At 46.1% G+C, this 21,764-nt stretch overlaps 1 protein-coding gene across 4 annotated transcripts; it reads right to left on the bottom strand.

The window, feature by feature from the left end:
• Positions 1-164: 164 nt before the first annotated feature.
• ECSIT (ECSIT signaling integrator) lies at positions 165-18,403 on the bottom strand. 4 transcript variants are annotated; one of them, XM_038567196.1, is made up of 9 exons: positions 18,255-18,403; positions 17,903-18,042; positions 9,717-9,835; positions 6,105-6,522; positions 5,524-5,747; positions 1,611-1,668; positions 1,346-1,494; positions 1,071-1,176; positions 165-526 (listed from the first exon to the last, which is right to left on the bottom strand). In XM_038567196.1, exons 3-9 carry the CDS (start codon positions 9,810-9,812, stop codon positions 276-278), a joined length of 1,302 nt encoding a protein of 433 aa, XP_038423124.1. In that variant the 5' UTR covers positions 9,813-9,835; positions 17,903-18,042; positions 18,255-18,403; the 3' UTR covers positions 165-275. The 4 variants fall into 4 exon arrangements, with proteins under 4 accessions (XP_038423124.1, XP_038423126.1, XP_038423125.1 ...); XM_038567198.1 differs by having other exon boundaries at positions 18,247-18,327; XM_038567197.1 differs by having other exon boundaries at positions 18,144-18,270.
• Between the last annotated feature and the right edge of the window lie 3,361 nt (positions 18,404-21,764).

Here is a 21,764-nt window from a genome sequence, read left to right as displayed (position 1 = left end):
TCGCCACGCCTCATCCTGAATGCATCCTGGGGATGACGGGAAGGGTAGGCGCTGTCAGGTGAAGGCAGAGGGAAAGCCTGGGTCCGATCTGTCCGTCCAGGATGCCGCAGATCCCTTGAAAAGCCAGGCCACCAGGCATTAAAGGGACAGAGACGCCACGCTGCTAGAGAAGAGAGAGGGCAGCCCCAAGACGGAAAACTTTTATTTGCTGTACACTCAAAAGGCATCTCATGCTATCACACCAGTCCACAGCTTGTGCTGGTGACAGCCCAAGCTCAGCTTTGGCCCTGCTGCTGCCGCTGCTGATTGTCTTCCTCTCCTTCCTGGCCCTCTGGTGGGGGCGGGGGCGGATCCTCCAGCCCCGAGGATGACCCCAGGAGCTCCCCGGTGGACCCTGCCAGGCGGAAGACCACAGGGATCTGGGCCAGGGCTGGGTTGGTCTCCTGTAAGCCCTGGATCCACTTGGCCAGCGTGGCTTGGTCGTGGGCACCCGCCATGCATATGGCGAAGACAGGGCCTTCCTCCACTGTTGGAAGAAACAGGTGCTCAGAGTTTGTTCAGTGTGGATTGGAGGAGCATCCCCATGCCTGCACCCCTTCTAGGCCACAGGTGGGATGTTTCTTGTGCGTCAAAGCTTTTGCACAAGATATCCCCTCTGCCTAGACTGCCAATCCCATGCTTCACCTGAGTGATGCCTCCTGGTTCTTCAGCCTTCCACCAAGAAGTCCTCCCTGCATCCCACCCGATGCTGGGTGGTGTGCTCCTCCCCTGAGGCCCCAAGAATATAACTTAACTTGCCTGTTTCCCTATGGCCCAGAGCTGCTCAAGGGCATGGACTTGGCCTGTCCTGGTCATACTCAGTAGCCAGCACAGAGATGTTCTATGACCAAGGGCTGACAGGCCTGGAGCCCCTGGGGAGTGGTGTGTGTGTGTGTGTGTGTGTGTGTGTGCTTGGACATCTACTGGGTCTGCATGTGGCAACTGCTCTGGGTATCAGCCTGGGTGCCACCCTTCCACCCCAGAGGCCTCATCCTGTCCAATGTTTGGAACACTGCCCATCCCAGTTTTACCTTCATGGATGTCAAACTCGTAGTCATCCCAGCCACTCCTTCCGTAGTCCAGGTCTAGCTGCATTGGGTAGTAGAGATTCCATTCCTCCGGAATTTCCTCCACTTCCTACCCCAGGGAGGCAGGTACAGCAGGGTCAGAGGCTCAGGATTTGCAGCCTACCTCCCCAAACCAGGAGCTATCCCTACCCCTTTCACCTGCACCTCTGAGACCTCAAGGAGCCCTCCTCAGAGGAGCCCTTGGGGTGATGCCCCCTATGCATGCTTTGGGCCCTTACCCTCTCCTCAGGAGGCAGCAAGTCAGCTCTGAGGATGTGATAATAGACACATTTGTCTCGGAGCCAAAGGGAAAAGGGGCCCTCGACGAAGATAGGCCGGGCTGGGTTGTGGTGGGCCAGGGCAGCCTGCTGATCAGGAGTCTGGATTCCTGGTGTGGAGACACATATGGCCAGGGGGCCCTGGCTGATGGGCTCTGCCCAAAGGCCTAGGGAGCCCACCCAGCAGGCCTGGTGAGAATCCAGCCACCTCATGCCAGAGCCTTACCTACAATGTGGGGCTCGGTGGGATCTGCTGCACCTGTGGAGTCTTTGGAAGAAGGCATCTGCAAGGAGGAGTAGGGGTGGAAGCTTGTGACTCCCAGCTCGTGAATTCAGGGCTCCTTTGGGACTCCTACCCATCCCTCAAGCCCATCCCTTCCTTACTTTGATCCAATTTGGCATTAGCTGCGGACATTTCAGATGTGCACACAGAGGGAACCCTGGAGTCTGCCTACCTGTGCTAAAATCCGGGATCTGCCACTGCCATTGTGACTGAGGTCAAGTCAGTGTACCTGTGTGCCTGTTTTTCCAGATGCAAAATGAGGATAACAGCACTTAATTTAGATGGTTCTAAAATGCTGAGAACAGTGCCTGGCACATAGTAAATGCTCCATGCTTACTGTGAAGTTTTAAAAAGAATAATTTCACATGTACAGTATACTCCAAGAAGGAGACACAGGAGCAACTCAGTTTTTGCCTCTGTAGAAAACAGGGAGGAAAGAAAATCTTTTTTATATCTTTCTGAGTTTATATACTGCCGTGATTCAAAAACCAAACCAAATGAAATTTAATTTTAAAAATGCATATATTCTTTAATTGAAATGTCTGAGAGTAGACAACGATCATCCACCAAGTTAAAAAAAACTGAGGTGAGTCAATGGGTATAGTCATAGAACGGGCTCCCAGTCATACTCTTAAGGGAAAACAGCAAAAGGCAAGGTGGAGAATATGTGTACATCTGTGCTACTAGAGAAACATTTTTAAAGTATCAGTTTTGGGATGCCTGGGTGGCTCAGCGGTTCAGCGCCTATCTTTGGCTCAGGGCGTGATCCTGGAGTCCTGGGATGAGTCCCACATTGGGCAACCTGCATGGAGCCTGCTTCTCCCTCCGCCTGTGTCTCTGCCTCTCTCTCTCTCTCTCTGTGTCTCTCATGAATAAATAAATTTAAATCTTAATAAATAAATAAATAAAGTATCAGTTTCTTAGAGAAGGAAAAAGTATGTTTTGCTCCTGGGCCTTTTTACTGAGTAATATAATTATACTGATTTTTTAAAAATTTATTTATTTATTCATGAGAGAGAGAGAGAGAGACAGAGAGAGAGGCAGAGACAGAAGCAGGCTCCATGCAGGGAGCCCGACTGGAACTCGATCCTGGGCCTCCAGGATCACACACCCTGGGCTGAAGGCGGCGCTAAACCACTGAGCCACCCGGGCTGCCCCCGATTTTTTTTTTTAAAGTAGGCTCCACACCCACTGTGGAGCCAAACACGGGGCTTGAACTCACAACCCTGAGGTGAAGACCTGAGCTGAGTTCAAGAGTTGGACGCTTAACCAACTGAGCTACTCAGGCACCTATACTTTTTTTTTTTTTCTTTTTCTTAGGAAGAAAGAGAGCATGTGCAGGGCGGGGTGGGGGAGTGAGAGGGGTGAGGGAGAGAGAGAATTTTAAACAGGCTTCACATACCCAGCTCAGAGCCTGACATGGAGTTTGATCTCAGAACCCTGAGATCATAACCTGAGCTGAAATCAAGAGTCAGACACTTAACCGACTGAACTACTCAGGTGCCCCAATACTGATTTTTTCATTTTAAATTTCACACCATGAAAAAATAAATAAATAAATAAATAAATAAATAAATAAATAAATAAATAAATAAATAAATAAATAAATAAATTTCACACTGTGAAAAATAATTTCACACTATGGAGTTCTCTTTTTTTCTTCTTTAACATTTCTTTGTATATTTTTATCTCTCTTTTTCTCACACTAGAAATCTTGGTTCCTATCAACAGTAATGCACTTACTTATCCATCAAACTACAGAAATAGTTTTGATATTACTGCTAACCGTAACGCTATGAGATTAAGCTTAGGATTTCTCTATACATATGTTTGTTCTTAGAACAGAAGCTACTAAGGATGGGCAGTTGGACAACAGACTTGGAAGAAGTTTTCTATTTGTTTTTGTCTGTTTCAATTTTGGTGGAATTCCCTCCCCATTTTGATTTAAAAAAATACACTAAAACATTTTCATAGTTTAAAAGTCAATCCATATTAAATAGATGTCTCTCTTCCACTCCTGTTCTACCTATCTCCTCCACGAGCCCAGAGATAATTGTTTCTATCCACTTCAGATTTATCTTTGCATTATTTATTTTTCTGAAAATAGGCAAACAGGTACACATTTATTTCCCCTCCCTTCACACTGAAGAAGCTTAATGTACCACTGAATGAACTTCAACTTTTCACCTTTTTTTTTTTTTTAACCAATTTGACTGAGGTGTAATAATCTTCATAGACAATGCCCTCTTGATGGGGTCTTGGATTGTTCCCATTCTAAATCTAGGTGGTGCTGGTGATCATTTTACCATGTTTCCAATCTTTCTGTATGTACTTTTCATAATTAGGGGAGATAAGAATACATACAAAGAATATAACTATTTGCAAATGCATAGGATCTCTTTGGAAGGAGACATAGACCTGGTCATGTCTGGGGAAGGAGCCTGGGGACTGAGGGGCCAGACTACGAGAGGAGTCTTCATTGTGTGTTCTTGAGTACAGTTTGGTTTCTAATGCTTTACTTTTCAAAATGAAAAAATGAGTTAAAGACTACCTTTCCTCTGCATTATGCTCCAGGCCAAGTCTCTGTCCCTCTGTCCTTTCTCTCCTGGACATCACATTACCCACTGTCCTAATCCCTCAGGTCCTCTGCCCACCCCTACCCCTGCCCCCCATCAAATACCATCCATGTGACCACCAGAAGGTGCTTCCAAAACCCAAACTCCTTCCAGAAACATGGCTCCCACCCAGTCCTTCCTCTTCTTAAAACTTCCCGGTGGTTCCCTCCCCACCAACAGTTTCAAACCACACTCTTTAGCCTGGTGGCTCCATGCCCCTTTTCCCCCACCCCGACCCCCAGCACTGGCTAGAGGAAGCCCTTTTTGCATCCCCCAGCTGTCCTCTGAACCCAAGCCCATGCTGCTCCCCGTTCCTCCCCATTCCAGAATGCTCTCCTTGCCTCTCTTGTCCCGCCCAAGTGCAGCTCGCCCTCACCTCCTCCAGGAACCCCTTCCTTCTGTCTCTTCTGGGCTCCCACAGCCCTCAGTGCTCCATCTCTGAACCAGAAGCTCTGAGAGAAACTGTCTGTTATCTAGTGTCAGCCTCCAGGACCACAGGATCCTCCATGTGGTCTGGTATGAGTGGGGCCCCTAGGACACTGGGTGTGTGTATGTGTATGTGGACTATTTCATTTAGTCATTCAACAAACAGCTGCTGAGCTCAGCTTTGTGCCAGACCCTGTGCTGAGCCTTGGGAGACACAGGGGAAACTGAGTCATGGAGAATGAGCAACCAAGCCAGGCACCCAGTGCCCCAGCCAGGGTGGTCAGGAAGGGGATCCTGAGGAAGGGATGGCATAGCTGAGACTGGAAGAACATGAAGTCCTGGGGAGGGATGTTCCCGGCAGAGGGAGCCGTGAGCACTAAGGCTAGAATGCTTGAGAACCAGGATGCCTGGGTGGCTCAGTCGAAGTGTCAACTCTTGATTTTGGCTCAGGTCATGATCTTGGGGTTGTAGGATCAAGCCCCGTGTCAGGTTCCCTGCTCAGCATGGAGTCTGCTTAAGGTTCTCCCCCTCCCCCTCTCCTAACCACCCTCAAAGAAAGAAAAATTAATAAAATCTTAAAAAAAAAAAAAAAAAAAAAGGAAGGCTTGAGGACCAGAAAGGAAGACAGATGCCCAGATATAGACTGTGGGGAGAAAGGTAGGAGCAGAGGTCAGAGGTGAAGCTGCAGTGAGGAGTGAGGGCCAGGGGACTTTGGTGAGGGCTCATGTTTCACCACAATCACTCAGGGTGAGTGAGGGAGCCCACCCAGCCTGGGAGTGTGGCTGTGGCCGCAGGTGTGGGACAGGGGTGGGTACCTGGTAAATGGTGACTGTGGCGTTGAGGTTGGGCTCCATGTGCCGCAGGCCCAGCTTGGCCAGGTCCACAGGGTCCTGGGGCAGGTCCCGGGGCACAGGGAAAGGGTTGATATTCTTGAAGCGGGAGAACCAGAGCTTCATGCGTATGAACTTGAGCATAGGGTAACTCTTACGTCCAAATATCTGAAGCAGTAGAAACTCGGTCTCCTTGTTGGGCATCACACCTGCATTAGGCAGAAGGGAGAAGAGGAGACAGAGACATGGGATATGGAGAGGGGCAGAGGAACCAGGACCAAGAAGGAATTGGGAGTAGGGCCAGATGGAAAGAACCAGAGACAGGAAGAATTGAAGGCAGGGGATGGATGACAAGGGGGAACAGAATTAGAATTGAAAGGAAAAGTCAGAAGGAGACAGGAAAGACATGAGAAACAGGAGAGATGAGGGAGGGGGAGGAGGGTCAGCCCAGCCAAACAGACAGATGGAGAGAGAAAAGACAAGTCAAAGCCATGGAGTGGTGAAGGGGCCCAAGGCCTGGGAGAAGGAAGTAACACACTCCCCACCCCTGAGCCTGCTGGCCTCACCATGGCTCTCCATTTGTTCTAGGACAGCAATTCCACACTCCTGCTGCCGAGGATAGTGGATGAACATGGTCTGGAAGATGCTTCGAGGCCGGAAGACCTCCTTGGGGAAGACGTCAAGCAGCAGGTTGTAGACGGCCAGGTCTCGCTCGACGCCGTACTCCCGCATCTTGCGCAGGGCCAGGTAGATGAAGTCCACGTGGCCCCGCTTGTACACGTTATGCTGCCCAAAGTTCTGCACAGCCCGCACAAAGTTCGCCTTGTCCCGCGTGCCTCCCAGTGCCTGTGTAAACAGCTCCTCGTGGGGGGCCAGGGCCTTCGGGGGTCCCTTCGGGGGCTCAGGCGAGGGAGGGACCAGCCATGAGTCAGAGTTACAGGCGATTGCGCTGCGGTGGAGGCCCCGTGGGGCCCAGAGAGGTGCCTGGGGACAGAAAATCGCTGCTGGGATCTGGCACCTCCCAGGGCCCCGGGGAGGACTCCCAGGCTGGCTCTCTCCTGGAGGACATGCCAATGGGCATCCCTAAGTGCCTCTGGGGAAGTGTGGTACTGTGGTTCCAAGCCTAAGATTAGTCACCGTTACAAAGTGTGAGAAAACAACAGTGAAACCACTTGGTTTCAAGTGGAGGCCACTTGGCCACAATCACCAGGACAAACACACACCCTCTGAGGCAGTGACCCTGTGTCTGGTTTGTAAATCTGACAGGTCTAAACAAACCTGTGCCAAATGACTTCTGTATGTCCACTGTAGCAGTGGAAACGGTCCCAATGTGCATCAGCAAGGAAATGGTTCAGCAAATGGCCATGAACCTGGACAAGGAGCCCCTGCATCTATGAGAGCCCCTGAGGAGGGTCTTGTGTGTGACCCAGTACCAAGTCCAAGGTATATCATGAAACAAACAAAAAAAAAGCGACGTGTGACACGATGTGTAGAATAAGTTCCCAGAGGTGTAAGAAAACCTCACCACCTTATATATACAATAGGTCTTCATTATTTGTGGATTCATTAGTTGCAAATTTACCAACTTGCTAACAAATGATTTGTAATCTAAGAGTCAATACTCTTAACACTTTCCTGGTCACTCGAAGACACATGCAGGGCACTGAACAATTTGAGTCGCCCAAGCCCTGTTCATTCCTAACTGAGATCGAAAAAGGCAACGCTTGGCCTTCTTGTTTTGGCTCACATGCTGTCAACAAGTGTCCTCTTAGAGATTTTATTTAGTCTATGTTTTTCACATCTTTTTGTTGGTGGATTTCGCTAAAATGGCCCCCAAGCATACTGCTGAAGGACTGATTAGTGTTCTTCCCTGCAAGAAGGCTCTGCTACTCTTTATAGAGAAAATAACACGGGGTAGATGAGCTTCATTCAGGCATGAGTTATAGTGCTGGTGGCTGGGAGTTCAATGTTCATGAATCAACGATACATATCAAATAAGATGTATTTAAACAGAAACATACACCCCCCCCCCCACACACACACAGGTTTGTATTGACTGGCTGATGATTATGTGAGCAGAGGCTCACAGGAGCCTACCCCTTATTTCCCTGGAAGCAGTAGTTGGGTATCCACTAATTCAGGGTATGCGGCCACTTTATAAAACTAACTACTGTGGATAATGAGAGTTGACTGTGGGTATATACATTTTTTTGCTCCTGTAAACTATCTCTGGGAGGAAATGCATCTACAGGAAATGCTCCTATAAACATCTCTTGCCTTGAGAGAGGGGAGTTAAGTGGTGACCAAGCAAAAGAGGGACAGAATCTTGTCATGGTGTAGCCCTAGAATTATTTGAACTGCCCACTGTAACTAACCAGGTTATCTATTCAAAAGATATATCTCAATAACTGAGTTTAAAAAAGAAAATGCAAAAAAAAAAAAAGAAGAGAAAAAAAGAAAAAAGAAAATGCAGGGCAGCCCGGGTGGCTCAGCGGTTTAGCGCCACGTTCAGCCCAGGGTGTGATCCTGGAGACCCAGGATCGAGTCCCATGTCAGGCTCCCTGCATGGAGCCTGCTTTTCCCTCTGCCTGTGTCTCTGCCACTCTCTCTCTCTCTGTGTCTCTCATGAATAAATAAATAAAATCTTAAAAAAAAAAAATGCAGACTTTGGAGTCCGCGGGAATCTTGGCTTGACTGTCCTCTGCTAGGTGGCGCCCACATCTCATTTCACTGCTCAGGCCTCAGTTTCCCCATCTGTTATGATGGTGTTTCCCTTGGGTCAAGCAGACCTTGTTCCCCAGGGTGGGGAGTGGAGGCTGCTGGGGGGGCAAATATGGCCAGCTGCCTGCTTTTGTCAATAAAGTTGTATTTATTTTTTTATTTTTATTTTTTTAAAGGCATTCATGTTTTTTTTTTTTAATTTTTATTTATTTATGATAGTCACACACACAGAGAGAGAGAGAAGCAGAGACACAGGCAGAGGGAGAAGCAGGCTCCATGCACCGGGACCCCGACGTGGGATTCAATCCCGGGTCTCCAGGATTGCGCCCTGGGCCAAAGGCAGGCGCCAAACTGCTGCGCCACCCAGGGATCCCAATAAAGTTGTATTTAGAATACAGCCAGGCACATTCATTATGTCCCTGGGGTTGTTTTTGCTCTACACTGGCAGAGTTAAGTAGTTTTAACAGAGACTGTGTAGCTTGTAAAACCAAAAGTATTTACTATCTGACTCTTTATGAAAATGTTTGCTAACCCCTGTGTGGATAGTATCCTACCAAAAGTGTCCATTTAAAATGAAATTGTACACAACTAATTCTACAGGTGGTAGATGCACAGGTCAAAAATCAGACAGGAAAGGGAGACATCACAACCACAAACAAGATAATGTAAATAAACACCAGAGAGCAGGGCCTGGCACAGGCACATCTTGGAAATATGGAGGGTTCAGTTCCAGACCCCCACAATAAAGCAAATATCACAATAAAGGGGTCATATGAGTTTTTTGGCTTCCCAATGCATCAGAAAAGTTAGGTTTACACTATACTGTAGTCTATAAAAGTGTGCAATAACATTATCTCTACAAAAACGTATGTACCTTAACTAAAAAATAGTGCTAAAAATGCTAACCAGCATCTGAGCTCTCAGCAGGTCATAATCGCTGCTTGCAGATCGCCATAACACACATGATAATAATGAGGAGGTTTGAAATACTGCAAGAATTACCAAAATGTGACACAGAGATGTGAAATGAGCAAATGTCAGAAAATGGCCCCAAAAGACTTGCTCAATGGAGGGTTGCCACAAACCCTCAATTTGTAAAAGCCCAAAACCCAAAAAAATCCGCATTATCTATGAAGCACAATACAGCAAGGTATGCCTGATTATTATCATTACTGCCACCCTCACTGTTGCTGCTGTCTATGCCTGTTGATGGGCTTGGGCCATCTGGTCACTCTGGGAAGGGATGGAAATTCAGTGTTCTGCTCACATCTTTACAAATGGATATAGGAGTTACTTACAGTCACCACTCGAATCTATTTAGCTTATATCATTTCCAAATTCAACCCCCTTACCCACATGGGCAGCAGCACTTCTTAAAATGAGTAAGGCAGTTCATCTGACCCTCAGACCACATAGGCCAGCTGATGGGACCAGACAACTGTTCAGCCAGTGGTTACCTGAGAGAAGGGGGCTCCAGTGAGGGCAGCCCCACAGATGCCTCCCCAGCCCCAAGAGAGGCCCCGGGCCAGCAGGATGGCTTGGGCCCAGCTCATGCCGCTGCTCGTCAGACAGCCACCTGGCCAAGAGAGGAAAGACAGCATCAGCCTGGAAGCCGACCTGCTAACAGAAATGAGACCCCTCATGGGCAGAGACCATGTTCTAACTCACCAGCCCCATTGGTCTCATCCGCAAGATGGACTTAAACCGCTGTTACAATCAAGCATCCCTACTTTATGGGGCTAAACACTCCAGTATCTTGAGGAATTTGCCCCTGCCATGGTCCCCCTCCCTACTGGATCTTTTTTGTGTTTTTAAGATTTAATTATTTTAAATTTAGAGAGAGAGCATGCACATGAGTAGGGGGAGGGGCAGAGGGAAAGGGAGAGAAACTTAAGCAGGCTCCATGCCCAGTGCAGAGCTCGACTCTGGACTCGATCTCATGACTCTGAGATCCTGACCTCAGTAGAAAACAAAACAATAGTCACAGGCTTAACCAACTGAGCCACCCAAACGCTTAAAAAAAACAAAAAAACAAAAAAACAGCTTTATTCACATATCATGTAATTCATCTTTTTCAAGGATAAAATTCAATTTTTCTTTTTTTAAGATTTTGTTCACTTATTTGAGAGAAAGAGATAGTGACAGAGAAGTGAGAGAGAGCACAGAGGGAAGGAGAGGCTCTCTGCTGAGCAGGGAGCCCGATGTGGGGCTCGATCCCAGGATTCTGGGATCATGACCTGAGCTAAAGGCAGACACTCAACCAACTGAGCCACACAGGTGCCCCAATTCAATGTTTTTTTAGAATAAGAGTCATGCAACTATTACTGCAATCTGATTTTAGAACGTTCTTGTTACCCAAAAAAGAAAACCTATACCCATCAGCAGTACCTTTCATTTTCCCTCAGACAACCACTAACCTACCGTCTCTATAATTTGCCTACTTTAGGTAGTTCATATAAACGGAGTCTAGTAGGGGTTTCAGGTTTATCCATGTTGTAGCATGTATCAGACTTCGTTCATTTTAATTGCCAAAAAATTCCATTATACAAATATAACTATGTTTTGTTTATCCCTTCATCAATTGATGGACATTTGGGGTTGTTTCCACCTTTTGACTATTATGACTAATGCTGCTATGAACACTTGTGTGGAAGTTCTGTGTGAACAGGTGTTTACATACCTCTTAGGTATATACATAGAAGTCAAATTGCTGAGACATATGGTAATTCTATGTCTAACATTTTGAGGAACCGCTGAACTGTTTTTTTAAGTAGGCTCTACACCCAACATGGGGCTTGAACTCATGAACCCCAGATCAAGAGTCGCGTGCTGGGTGGCTGGGTGGTTCAGCGCCTGCCTTTGGCCCAGGGCATGATCCTGGAGTCCTGGGATGGAGTCCTGCGTTGGGCTCCCGGCATGGAGCCTGCTTCTCCCTCTGCCTGTGTCTCTGCCTCTCTCTCTATATCATGAATAAATACATAAAATCTTAAAAAAAAAAAGAGTGTAGCAACCGACATAGCCATGCGCCCCTGCCAAACTGTTCTCTAAGTGGCCACACCATTTTATATTCTCCCCAGCAATACATAAGGGTTCCGATTTCTCTATACCCTTGACAATTCTTTTGTCTTTTTTATTTTTTAAATTTATTTATTTATTTATTTATTCATGAGACACACACACACAGAGATGCAGAGGCATAGGCAGAGGGAGATGCATGTTTCCTGCAGTAAGCCTGATGCGGGACTCGATCCCAGGACCTCAGGATCACCACTGAGCCACCCAGGTGCCCCTGTTGTCTTATTGATTAGACACACTAGTGAGTGTGAAGTGATATCTCAAGGTTGGATTTGCACTTCCCTAAAAATTGATGCCAAGTATCTTTTCATGTCCTTATTGGCCATTGGGTTTCTTTCTTTCTTTCTTTTTTTTTTTTTTAAGATTTTATTTATTTATTCAAGAGACAGATAGAGAGGCAGAGACACAGGCAGAGGGAGAAGCAGACTCCATGCTGGAAGCCCGATGTGGGACTCGATCCCAAGTCTCCAGGATCACGCCCTGGGCTGAAGGCAGATGCTTTAACCGCTGAGCCACCCAGGCGTCCCCAGAACCTAACTTTTTAAAAAAGATTTTTATTTGTTTATTCATGAGAGACACAGAGAGAGAGGCAGAGACACAGGCAGAGGGAGAAGCAGACTCCATGCTGGAAGCCCGACATGGGACTTGATCCCAGGTCCCCAGGATCACGCCCTGGGCTGAAGGCGGCACTAAACCGCTGAGCCACCTGGGCTGCCCGGCCATCGGGTTTCTTTTTTGGAAAAATGTGTGTTTAGATCCTCTATCCATTTAACAAATTGGGCCACTTACCTTTTATTCACTGAGTTGTAAGAGTTCTTTATATATTCTGGATACTAACCCTTGTGATTTACAAATACTTTCTCCCATTCCTTGGGTCCTCTTTTCACTTTCTTGATGTTCCTGTTTCCAGCACAAGTCTTATTCTGATGATGTTCAATTTATGTTTTTCTTTATAGCTATGATCTTGATATTGTATCTAAAAAACCAGTGCTGAGGCCAGGGTCATATACTAACTGGTATGTTCGAGTGCCTGGGTGATGTAGCTGGTTAGGTGTCTGACTCTTGGTTTGGGCTCATGTCATGGTCTCAGGGTCATAAGACTGAGCCCCTGCATCAAGCTCCATGCTCAGTGTAGAGTCTGCTTGGGACTCCTCCTCCCTCTCCCTCTGCCCCTCCCCCCATGCTCTCCCTCTCTCTCAAATAATATAAATTTTTTAAAAAGATTTATTGGGGATCCCTGGGTGGCGCAGCGGTTTGGTGCCTGCCTTTGGCCCAGGGCGCGATCCTGGAGACCCGGGATCGAATTCCACATCGGGCTCCCGGTGCATGGAGCCTGCTTCTCCCTCTGCCTGTGTCTCTGCCTCTCTCTCTCTCTCTCTCTCTCTCTCTGTGACTATCATAAATAAATAAAAATTAAAAAAATATTAGAAAATTAAGTTAAATTAAAAAAATAAAAAAAGATTTATTGATATTTTCTTCTAAGAGTTTACTAGTCTTAGCTCTTACATTTAGTCCTATTATCCACCTTGAATTTTTATGTATGATGTGAAAAAGGTACTCATTTCAAGTGGATATCCAGTTGTCCTAGTACTATTAGTTTAAGAGACCGTTCTTTCCCCCATTTTTTTTGTCTTGGCATTCTTTTTTTAAAATTAAGTTTTAAAATTTTAATTTCAGTATAGTTAACACAGTTGTATTAGTTTCTAGTGAAACTAATACTAAACTATTAGTATAGTGATTCAACAATTCTATACATTACTCAGTGCTTATCATAAGTGTGTACTCTTTTGTCTTGGCATTCTTGCTGAAAATCAATTGACCATAAATGTAAGGGCTTAATTCTGGGCTCCCAATTCCATTGATCTGTATGTTGGATCTTATGCCAGCACCACACCATTTTGATTATTATAAGTTTTGTAAGTTTTATTATTTATTTATTTTTTTAAAAAGATTTTATTTATTTATTCATGAGAGACACAGAGAGAGAGAGAGAGGCAGAGACATAGGTGGAGGGAGAAGCAGGCTTCATGCAGGGAGCCTGATGTGGGACTCAATCCTGGGACCCCGGATCATGCCCTGGGCCAAAGGCATGCGCCAAACCGCTGAGCCACCCAGGCATCCCTAGTTTTGTTAAGTTTTATTTTTTTTTTTTTATTTTTTTTATTTTTTTTTTTTTGTTGTTAAGTTTTAAAATCAGGAACTATAAGTCTTCAAACTGTTCTTTTTTTTACAAAATTGTTTTGGCTATTCTGGGTCCCTTGCTATTGCATATAAGTTTTAGAATCAGTTGTCAATGTCTGAAGAAAGTCAGAGGGATTCTGATAGGGATTATATTGAGTCTATAGGTCAGTTTAGGAATATAATAATAATAATAATATAAGACTTGACTTAATAATATTAAGTCTTCTGATCCATGAACATGGGCCACCTCTCCATTTATTTAAATCATCTTTAACTTCTCTTAAGAATATTTTATAGCTTGCAGCATATGAATCTTTTACTTATTTTGTTAAATTTATTTATATTTCCTTTTTTTTTTAAGATTTATTTTTAAGTAATCTCTACACTCAACATGGGGCTTGAACTCACAACCCTTGAGATCAAGAACTGCATGCTCTACTAACTGAACCAGCCAGGAGCCCCTATTCATGTCTCGTTCTTTATGAAGCTATTACAAATGGGATTGTTTTCTTAATTTCATTTCTGCATTGTTCAGTGTCAGCGTATAGGAATACAAATTATTTTTATTTTTATTTTTATTTTATTTATTTATTTATTTTAAACAAACAAACCCTCCATACTAGATACAGGGTCTGGCTTTTTTTTTTTTTTTTTTTTATTTATGATAGTCACACAGAGAGAAAGAGAGAGAGGCAGAGACACAGGCAGAGGGAGAAGCAGGCTCCATGCACCGGGAGCCCGATGTGGGATTCGATCCCGGGTCTCCAGGATCGCGCCCTGGGCCAAAGGCAGGCGCCAAACCGCTGCGCCACCCAGGGATCCCACAAATTATTTTTATATATTGATCTTATATTCTGCAACTTTGTTGAACTCACTTATTAGTTTTAATAGCTTTTTACTGCATTCTTTAGGATTTTCTATATACCAGATCACATCACGTGCAAATATAGTTTTACCTCTTCCTTTCCAAACTGGATGTGTTTTCCTTTCCCCAGTGCCCTTGCTGGAACCTCTAGTACAATGTCAAATAGAAGTCACAGGAATAGAGGCTCCTGGTGGTTCGGTTGGTTAAACATCTGCCTTCAGCTCAAGTCATGATTTCAGGGTCCTGGGACTGAGCCCCAAGTTGGGCTACCTGGTCAGCAGGGAGCCTCCTTCTCCCTCTCCTCACCCCCTGCTCATGTTCTCTCTCTCTCTCTCAAATAAATAAATAAAATCTTAAAAAAAAAAAAAGAAGAAGAAGAAGAAGTGGCAAGAGTAAATATCCTTTTCTTATTCTTGATCTTAGGGGAAATGTATCCAGTCTTTCATCATTAAGTATGATGTGAGCTGTGAGTTTTTCATAAATGGCCTTTATAAGGTGAAAGAAATTCCCTTCTAGGGGTGCCTGAGTGGCTCAGTCAGTCTAGCATCTGAGTCTTGATTTCAGCTCAAGTCTTGATTTCAGGGTCATGGGATTGAGTCCTGCATTGGGCTCTGTGCTCAGCGTGGAGACTGCTTGTCCCTCTCCCTCTGCTCCTTCCCCAGCTTGCACCCACTCTCATGCTCTCTCTCTCTCTAGAATAAATAGATACAAATCTTAAAAAAAAAAAATCCCTTTTTATACCTAGATGTTGACGGTTTTCATCAGAAAGGGTAGCAGATTTTGTGAAGTACTTTTTGTTGCATCTATGGAAACAATCATGTAGTTTTTGTCTTTTATTCTATTAATATGACATATTACATTAACTGATTTCCAGATTTTAAACTAATCTTGCAATTTCTGGACAAATTCCACTTGGTTATGGTGTATAATCCTTTTTGTATGTTGCGAAAACTTGGTCTGCTAGTTATTTTGTTAAGGAGTTTTACATCTATATTCATAAGAGATAATGGTGTGTAGTTTTCTTTGAGTGTCTGATTTGGTATCGGGGAATGCTGACTTCACAAAATGAGCTGGGAAGTGTCTGGATTATTATTACCATTTGAACTTTCTCTAGCATCTCCCATCTTGTCCCAGAGACTCCCTCCAGGTTTTGCTCCACATCTCTGCACTTTTCACAGCAAAGCTTCTCCCAAGAGGTATATACATATACAAACTATGCTTCTTCACCCTCTCAAGCTTGGCTGCTGCCCCAACCATTTCACTGACATCATTTATAAAGTTCCCTTTTGTGTTTTATACTTACCAAAGCCAATGATTATTTCTTAGGCCTCATTTTGCTCAATTTCTCAGAAACATGCACCATGGGTGAGACCCTCCTCCCACTTTCTTGGCATTCTAGATTTTCCTAGAATCCAGGCTTTTTCTCAGTCAATAAGCAAGACCCACTTCCTTCTTTAAAGTTTGCAATGGAGGATCCCTGGGTGGCTCAGTGGTTTAGCGCGGGCCTTCGGCCCAGGGCGTGATCCTGGAGTCCCAGGATCGAGTCCCACATCGGGCTCCCTGCATGGAGCCTGCTTCTCCCTCTGCCTATGTCTCTGCTTCTCTCTATATATATCTCATGAATAAATAAATAAATAAATCTTAAAAAAAAAAATAAAGTTTGCAATGTCTGGGACACCTGGGTGACTCAGCAGTTGAACTTCTGCCTTCAGCTCATGATCCCACGGTCCTGGGATTGAGTCCCATATCATCTGCTTCTCCCTCTGCCTGTCTCTGCCTCTCTCTCTGGGTCTCTCATAAATAAATAAATAAAATCTTAAAAAAAAAAAGTTTGCAATGTCTGCAAATTTGAACATGCAGATAAATCACCCAGGATCTTGTTAAAATGAAGATTTTGGTTCAGCAAGTCTGGGGTAGAGCTAAAGACCTTACACATCCAACAGGCTTCCAAATGATGCTGCTGCTGCTGGTCTGGGAATCACACTTTGAGCAGTAAAATTGCAAATAGTCCCACATTCTGGATTTGTCTGAGGTGTCTTTCAATTTGTTCCTCTCTTCTCTATATCATTTTAGGCAGCACTAATGGTTCTCAAACTTTGTTCATATTAGAATCATCTAGGGAGCTTTTAAAAATCCCTATGCTCAGGCCATATACCCTGTATATAATAAATCAAAGTATCTAAAATGTAGGGCCCAGGCATCAGCATTTTAAAGCATTCCAGGGGCACCTGGGTGGCTCAGTCAGTTAAGCATTTACCTGGCCATCTCAAACTTCATTTGCTTCAGAATGATATCTCTGCTTAAAATTGTTCTTCCGGGATCCCTGGGTGGCGCAGTGGTTTGGCGCCTGCCTTTGGCCCAGGGCGCGATCCTGGAGACCCGGGATCGAATCCCACATCGGGCTCCCGGTGCATGGAGCCTGCTTCTCCCTCTGCCTGTGTCTCTGCCTCTCTCTCTCTCTGTGTGTGTGTGGCTATCGTAAATAAATAAAAATTAAAAAAAAATAAATAAATAAAATTGTTCTTCCCCTCCTACCCAATGACACCACCATTCCTAGTCATTCAGGCCACAGACCTAGGAGTCATTTCTGAGTCCACTATGTCCCTCATTCAATTCACCAAGTAGTCCTGATGAGTACTTCAAATCCATCCATTTCTCTCCATCTGCAAGCCACCACCTCAATCCATGATCTTTCCTTAATACCTACCCAGCCTTCCCACCAGTCAATTCTCCCTGCCATGGCCAGAGGGAGCTTTTTAGAATGTAAACTAAATTCAGTGTTCTCTGACTAGAAATTGCTAGTGTTACACTTAAAATATTCAGTCCGGGTCTACCTCTCAGTCAGGGTCTCCAAACTCAACTCTTCTTCTTTTTTTTTTTTTAAAGATTTTATTTATTTATTTGAGAGAGAGTACATGAGCAGGGAGAGGAGCTAAGGGAGAAGCCAACCCCCAACGGAGCAGGGAGCCCAATCAGGAGCTCCAGCCCAGGTCTTCAGGATCATGACCTGAGCGGAAGGCAGATACTTAACCGACTGAGCCACCCAGGTGCCCCTTCTCCAAACTCAACTCATTACTGGCAGCTCTAGCTACACTGTTTCTCAAACAAGCTAAATTTATTCTAGTTTCAGAGCCTTTGCATTTGCTTTTCCCTCTGTTTGGAAATTTCTCCCCCCAGATCAGTCCACACCTGTCTCTGGTCACTCAGGTCTATATTCAAAGGAGAGGCTTCCCCTGACCACAACTCCACTCCCAATTTAAAGCCCCTATCGCCCTGATGAATGAATTACTAGCAATTATTAACATCTGAAATCACCTGTTCCCTCCACTCCTGACTTTTTTAACGCCTGGCTCCCCCAGGAGATCGGAGACTGTCTTCTTCATTGCTGTGTTTCCAGCACCTGGACAGTGCCTGGTATATGGTAGGTGCCTAACAGGTATCAGTTGAAGGGGGGAGAAGAGCTAAATTTCTACAAAACGTCTATGATCTAGAAGTCTGAACCCCATGGCAGGGAGTACTTACAGCAGCTCTGGGCTGGCTGTCAGGATTCTGGGTTCCTTAGGAGAAACGGACTGACGTGGGTTCGAATTCCAGCCTAGCTGCCAACTAGCGGCGTGACTTCGGGAGAGGACCTTAACCTCTCTGGGCCTCAGCTGTCTCATCTGCAAATAGGAGATTAGGGATGTGGGGACGTGAGTACATTGAAAGCGTCCTTTCCCAGCACGTCCCAGCCCCGCACCTCAAAAGGTCATGGTGCCCTGACCCTGCAGCTGCGTCGCCCTGGGCCGCTCTCCCGCCCTGCCGGCCCAGAACCGGTACCCCCTGGACCCAGCAGCTCGAGCTCACTTTCCCCACGCGCGACCTACATACTCACGCGGCAAGCCGCGGACTCCGGCCCGGCTCTGTCTTAACTCTGGGCGCCGCCATCTTACCCAGATTGCTTCCAGGTCACGGGCCACCAGGGAGCAGCAAATCAAGAACGCGGGTTTAGAGAGATCCCGCCCCAAATGGAGGAGCACCAATAGGAAAGCAGAAAGACCTTGGTCCCGCCTCATACCGGGCCAGGTCCCACCCCCATTACCGCCAGAGAGCTGGGCGGTGGGGAGAGTGAGTGGACCGTTCCCGCTGGGAGGCTGGACTTGGGGGCCCTGTGAATCCACCTGGAGGCTCCGGTTTTCCCACCTGAAATGTGGGAATGAGATATTAAAGGTAGAAGTGATGAGATTCCTTCATTTGTTCAACTAACCTTTACTGAGCGCTAACCGTGTGCTAGGCGCAGGGTTTTCTTACTTTTTTTTTTTTTTTTTTTTTTAAGATTTAATTTATTAATGAGAGGCACAGGGAGAGGGAGAAGCAGGCTCCACGCCGGGAGCCCGATGCGGGACTCCCGGGATCACGCCCTGGGCCGAAGGCAAACGCTCAAGCGCTGAGCCACCAGGCGTCCCTGCTAGGCGCAGTTTTAAGCGCTGTGAGGATACAGCTCTGACAGCAGAGAAGGAGACAAGTTCTGCTCATTGGCTCCGTGATTCTGGGCTAGTGCCTAACTCATCTGTGCCCAGGGTTTTCTCACCCTGGGCCAATTATAATAACTTCAGGGGATTTTTTTGAAGTTTGAGCTAATCTATGCCGAACAGCCATGTAACTGCCATTGTTACGGGGAATTCACCCTAACACCTCCCTTCACCTACCTCACTGGGAGGGCAAAGAGCCTGGTTTGACACCTTGGGCCAACCTCACTGAGGCCCTAGGGTCCAGTGGGGTTCTGAGTGTTTTTGTGATTTTGCCCTGTGGCCCCAGGTGTGCACGTATGTGTGTACTGTACTGCTGGGATGTGGAGATTTTCGTGAATTTTTATAGCATTTCAGAACTGAGCAAAGGTGTGTAGGTATGTGTGTGGCAGTGTGACTGTGGGTCAGGAATGGGCCCCATGTATGTCAGTGGGAAGCAAGCCTGTCTGGGCATGGGTGTATGTGGGTCCTTGTGTGTCCACGTGTCAGTGGCTGCATGTGCACCTGTAATTGTACAGTCTTCTGGGTGTCTGTGATTCTGTGCATGTGGGAGGGTGTGGACTTTGTCCCACAACTCTGAGGGGCTAAGCAGTAGGTGTGTCAACATTTCTGTGACCATTCCCATGCCATAATGTGTATGCGATTGCACTTGAACACTGGAAAGTCATTGACTGTGATGCCCTGTGTGTTCCCAACTTGTGGATGAACCATCAGTGGTGTCCACTGTCAAGACACACATGCAAGTGTGACACCTCACCCCTGTCTGTGTGCGACTGTATTAGTTTCTGACTCTGTATATGCATGACTGTGCTCATGACACCCTGTGTATTTCTGTGTGTGACTCTGTGTCCCAGCAATGGCATTACAGGTCTGCCTATGCCAAGCCTGGGACGGTCTCTGATGTGTGATTGTTTGCAACTGTTGGTATGTGTCTCTAACACCCTGTGTGTCTCTAACTTGTATGGGTGTGCTTGTCCCCCACCACTGGCATGTCAGTGACCGTACAGGACACTGTCTTTGTGCCTCAGTATCAGTCGATTCTGTGACTACGGGGCCATGTCCATGACAATGGTATGTCTCTATGCCTCTCTGTATGACTGCGCACCCACCTTAGTGGGGACTGTCACTGTGTTTGTAGCATCCCATGTGTATCTCTGTGTGTGACTGTGTGTCCCCAACCCCCAGGGTCTTCACTTGGCTAGCTGTATCCTTAGGTGTGTGTGAGAGATGCAGTGTCTGGATCTCTGGATTTGTACTTCTCTTCCTCTGTGTGCAACAGACCTGTGATCCCAGATAATCCCCTTGCCTCGGGTCATGGCAACATTGCCGATAGTGCAGCTGGCATTCTCCCACTTGCTGTGGGACCTGGGCAGTTGGGCAGAGGCAGTACCAGGGGCGTGCACTTGGCCACAGCACAATGGCCACCCCAGGCCATCCCTATGGCACCCCCCTGCCCCATGGTTCAGCCTTCTGACTTCATCTTGCACCGAATGAGCCCCTGGGCACTCAGCCAGCGTGTATTCAGCAACCTCTGGCTGGCCTAGGAGTGCTTTGGACTCAAGCAAATGCCTCCAGTGGGACCTCAGGTAGTCCGGGGGCAGGGCCGAAAGGGCGACGGCAAGAGAGGGGTGAGGCCTAACTTGCCCTTGCTGGTGTGTATTCATCCTCCTCTCCCTGGGCATCAGCACTCTCAGCAGGTACAACCCGCTTTCCTCGGAGACAATCAGCATTTACATCAGCCTTGCTCTGTAAGAGTCAATGGGGCCCGGGTTGGGGAGGGGGACATTCTCCACTCCTGCCCCTGCTCTGCACCCCTGGTGGTGTGGGGAGCTGGCAGCATGGGGAAGTGGGATGGACACTGCTGAGGATGGCCAGGTGATGAAGGGACCTCTTCAGGAAGGTTCTCAGATTGAAGCTGGCCCAGCTAAGGAGACTCATTGGCCAGCCTGTTGTCTCTCTCTATCCAGGCAAGGCAGAGGTTGGCCCAGGGCCTTGACCCCTCCATGCCAGACCGCAGCTGTCCTGTCCAGAGCTCCCACTGTGTCTCCCATTAATAAATAAAATATTTTTTAAAATAAAGAATAAATAATAAATAAAATAAAAAATATTTTATGGCTTGAGCTATGTGATGATTACACAGGTTTATATGTATGTAAAATTTCACCGAGCTCTCCATGCAGATTTGTACATTTTATTTTATGTAATGCCTCAATTTAAAAGTTTTAAAACATGATCATTGATTCATTGAGTTATAATTTATACATCTTTCTGTATGAATAATGCATTTTATAAGTATAAACAAACGTCAGTGAGGATTTGAACAAAGTGGAATCCTTGTACACGGCTGGTAGGAATGTAAACTGGTTCAGCCACTAAGAAAAATAGTATCGCGTTTCCTCAAAAATTAAAAATAGAGTTACCATATGATTCAGCGATTCCATTTCTGGGTATATACCCAAAAGAATTGAGAGCAGGGACTTGAACAAATAGTTGTACATACTCCCATATTCATAGCATAATTCACAATAGCCAAGGCAACTCAAGTGTCCATGGATGGATGAGTGGATAAACAAAATATATATACATACAATGGAATATTATTCAGCCTTAAAGATTAAGGAAATTCTGACCCATGGTACAACATGGATGAACCTTGGGGACATAGTGCTAAGTGAAGTAAACCAGCCACAAAAAGACAAACGCTATATTATTCCATTTATATAGGGTCCCTAGAAAAGGCGAATTATAGAGACAGAAAGTAGAATGGTGGTTGCCAGGAGCTGGAGGAAGGAGAGCACCGGGAGTTAGCATGTAATGGCAACCGTTTCAGTTTCGGAAGATTGAAAAAAGTTCTGGTGATGGATGGTGGTGATGGT

This window comes from Canis lupus, chromosome 20 (assembly GCF_011100685.1).
Source record: "Canis lupus familiaris isolate Mischka breed German Shepherd chromosome 20, alternate assembly UU_Cfam_GSD_1.0, whole genome shotgun sequence".
Classification (NCBI taxonomy): Eukaryota; Metazoa; Chordata; class Mammalia; order Carnivora; family Canidae; genus Canis; species Canis lupus.
Note: the sequence above shows the minus strand (reverse complement) of the source record. Positions and strands in the feature narration are given on the sequence as shown.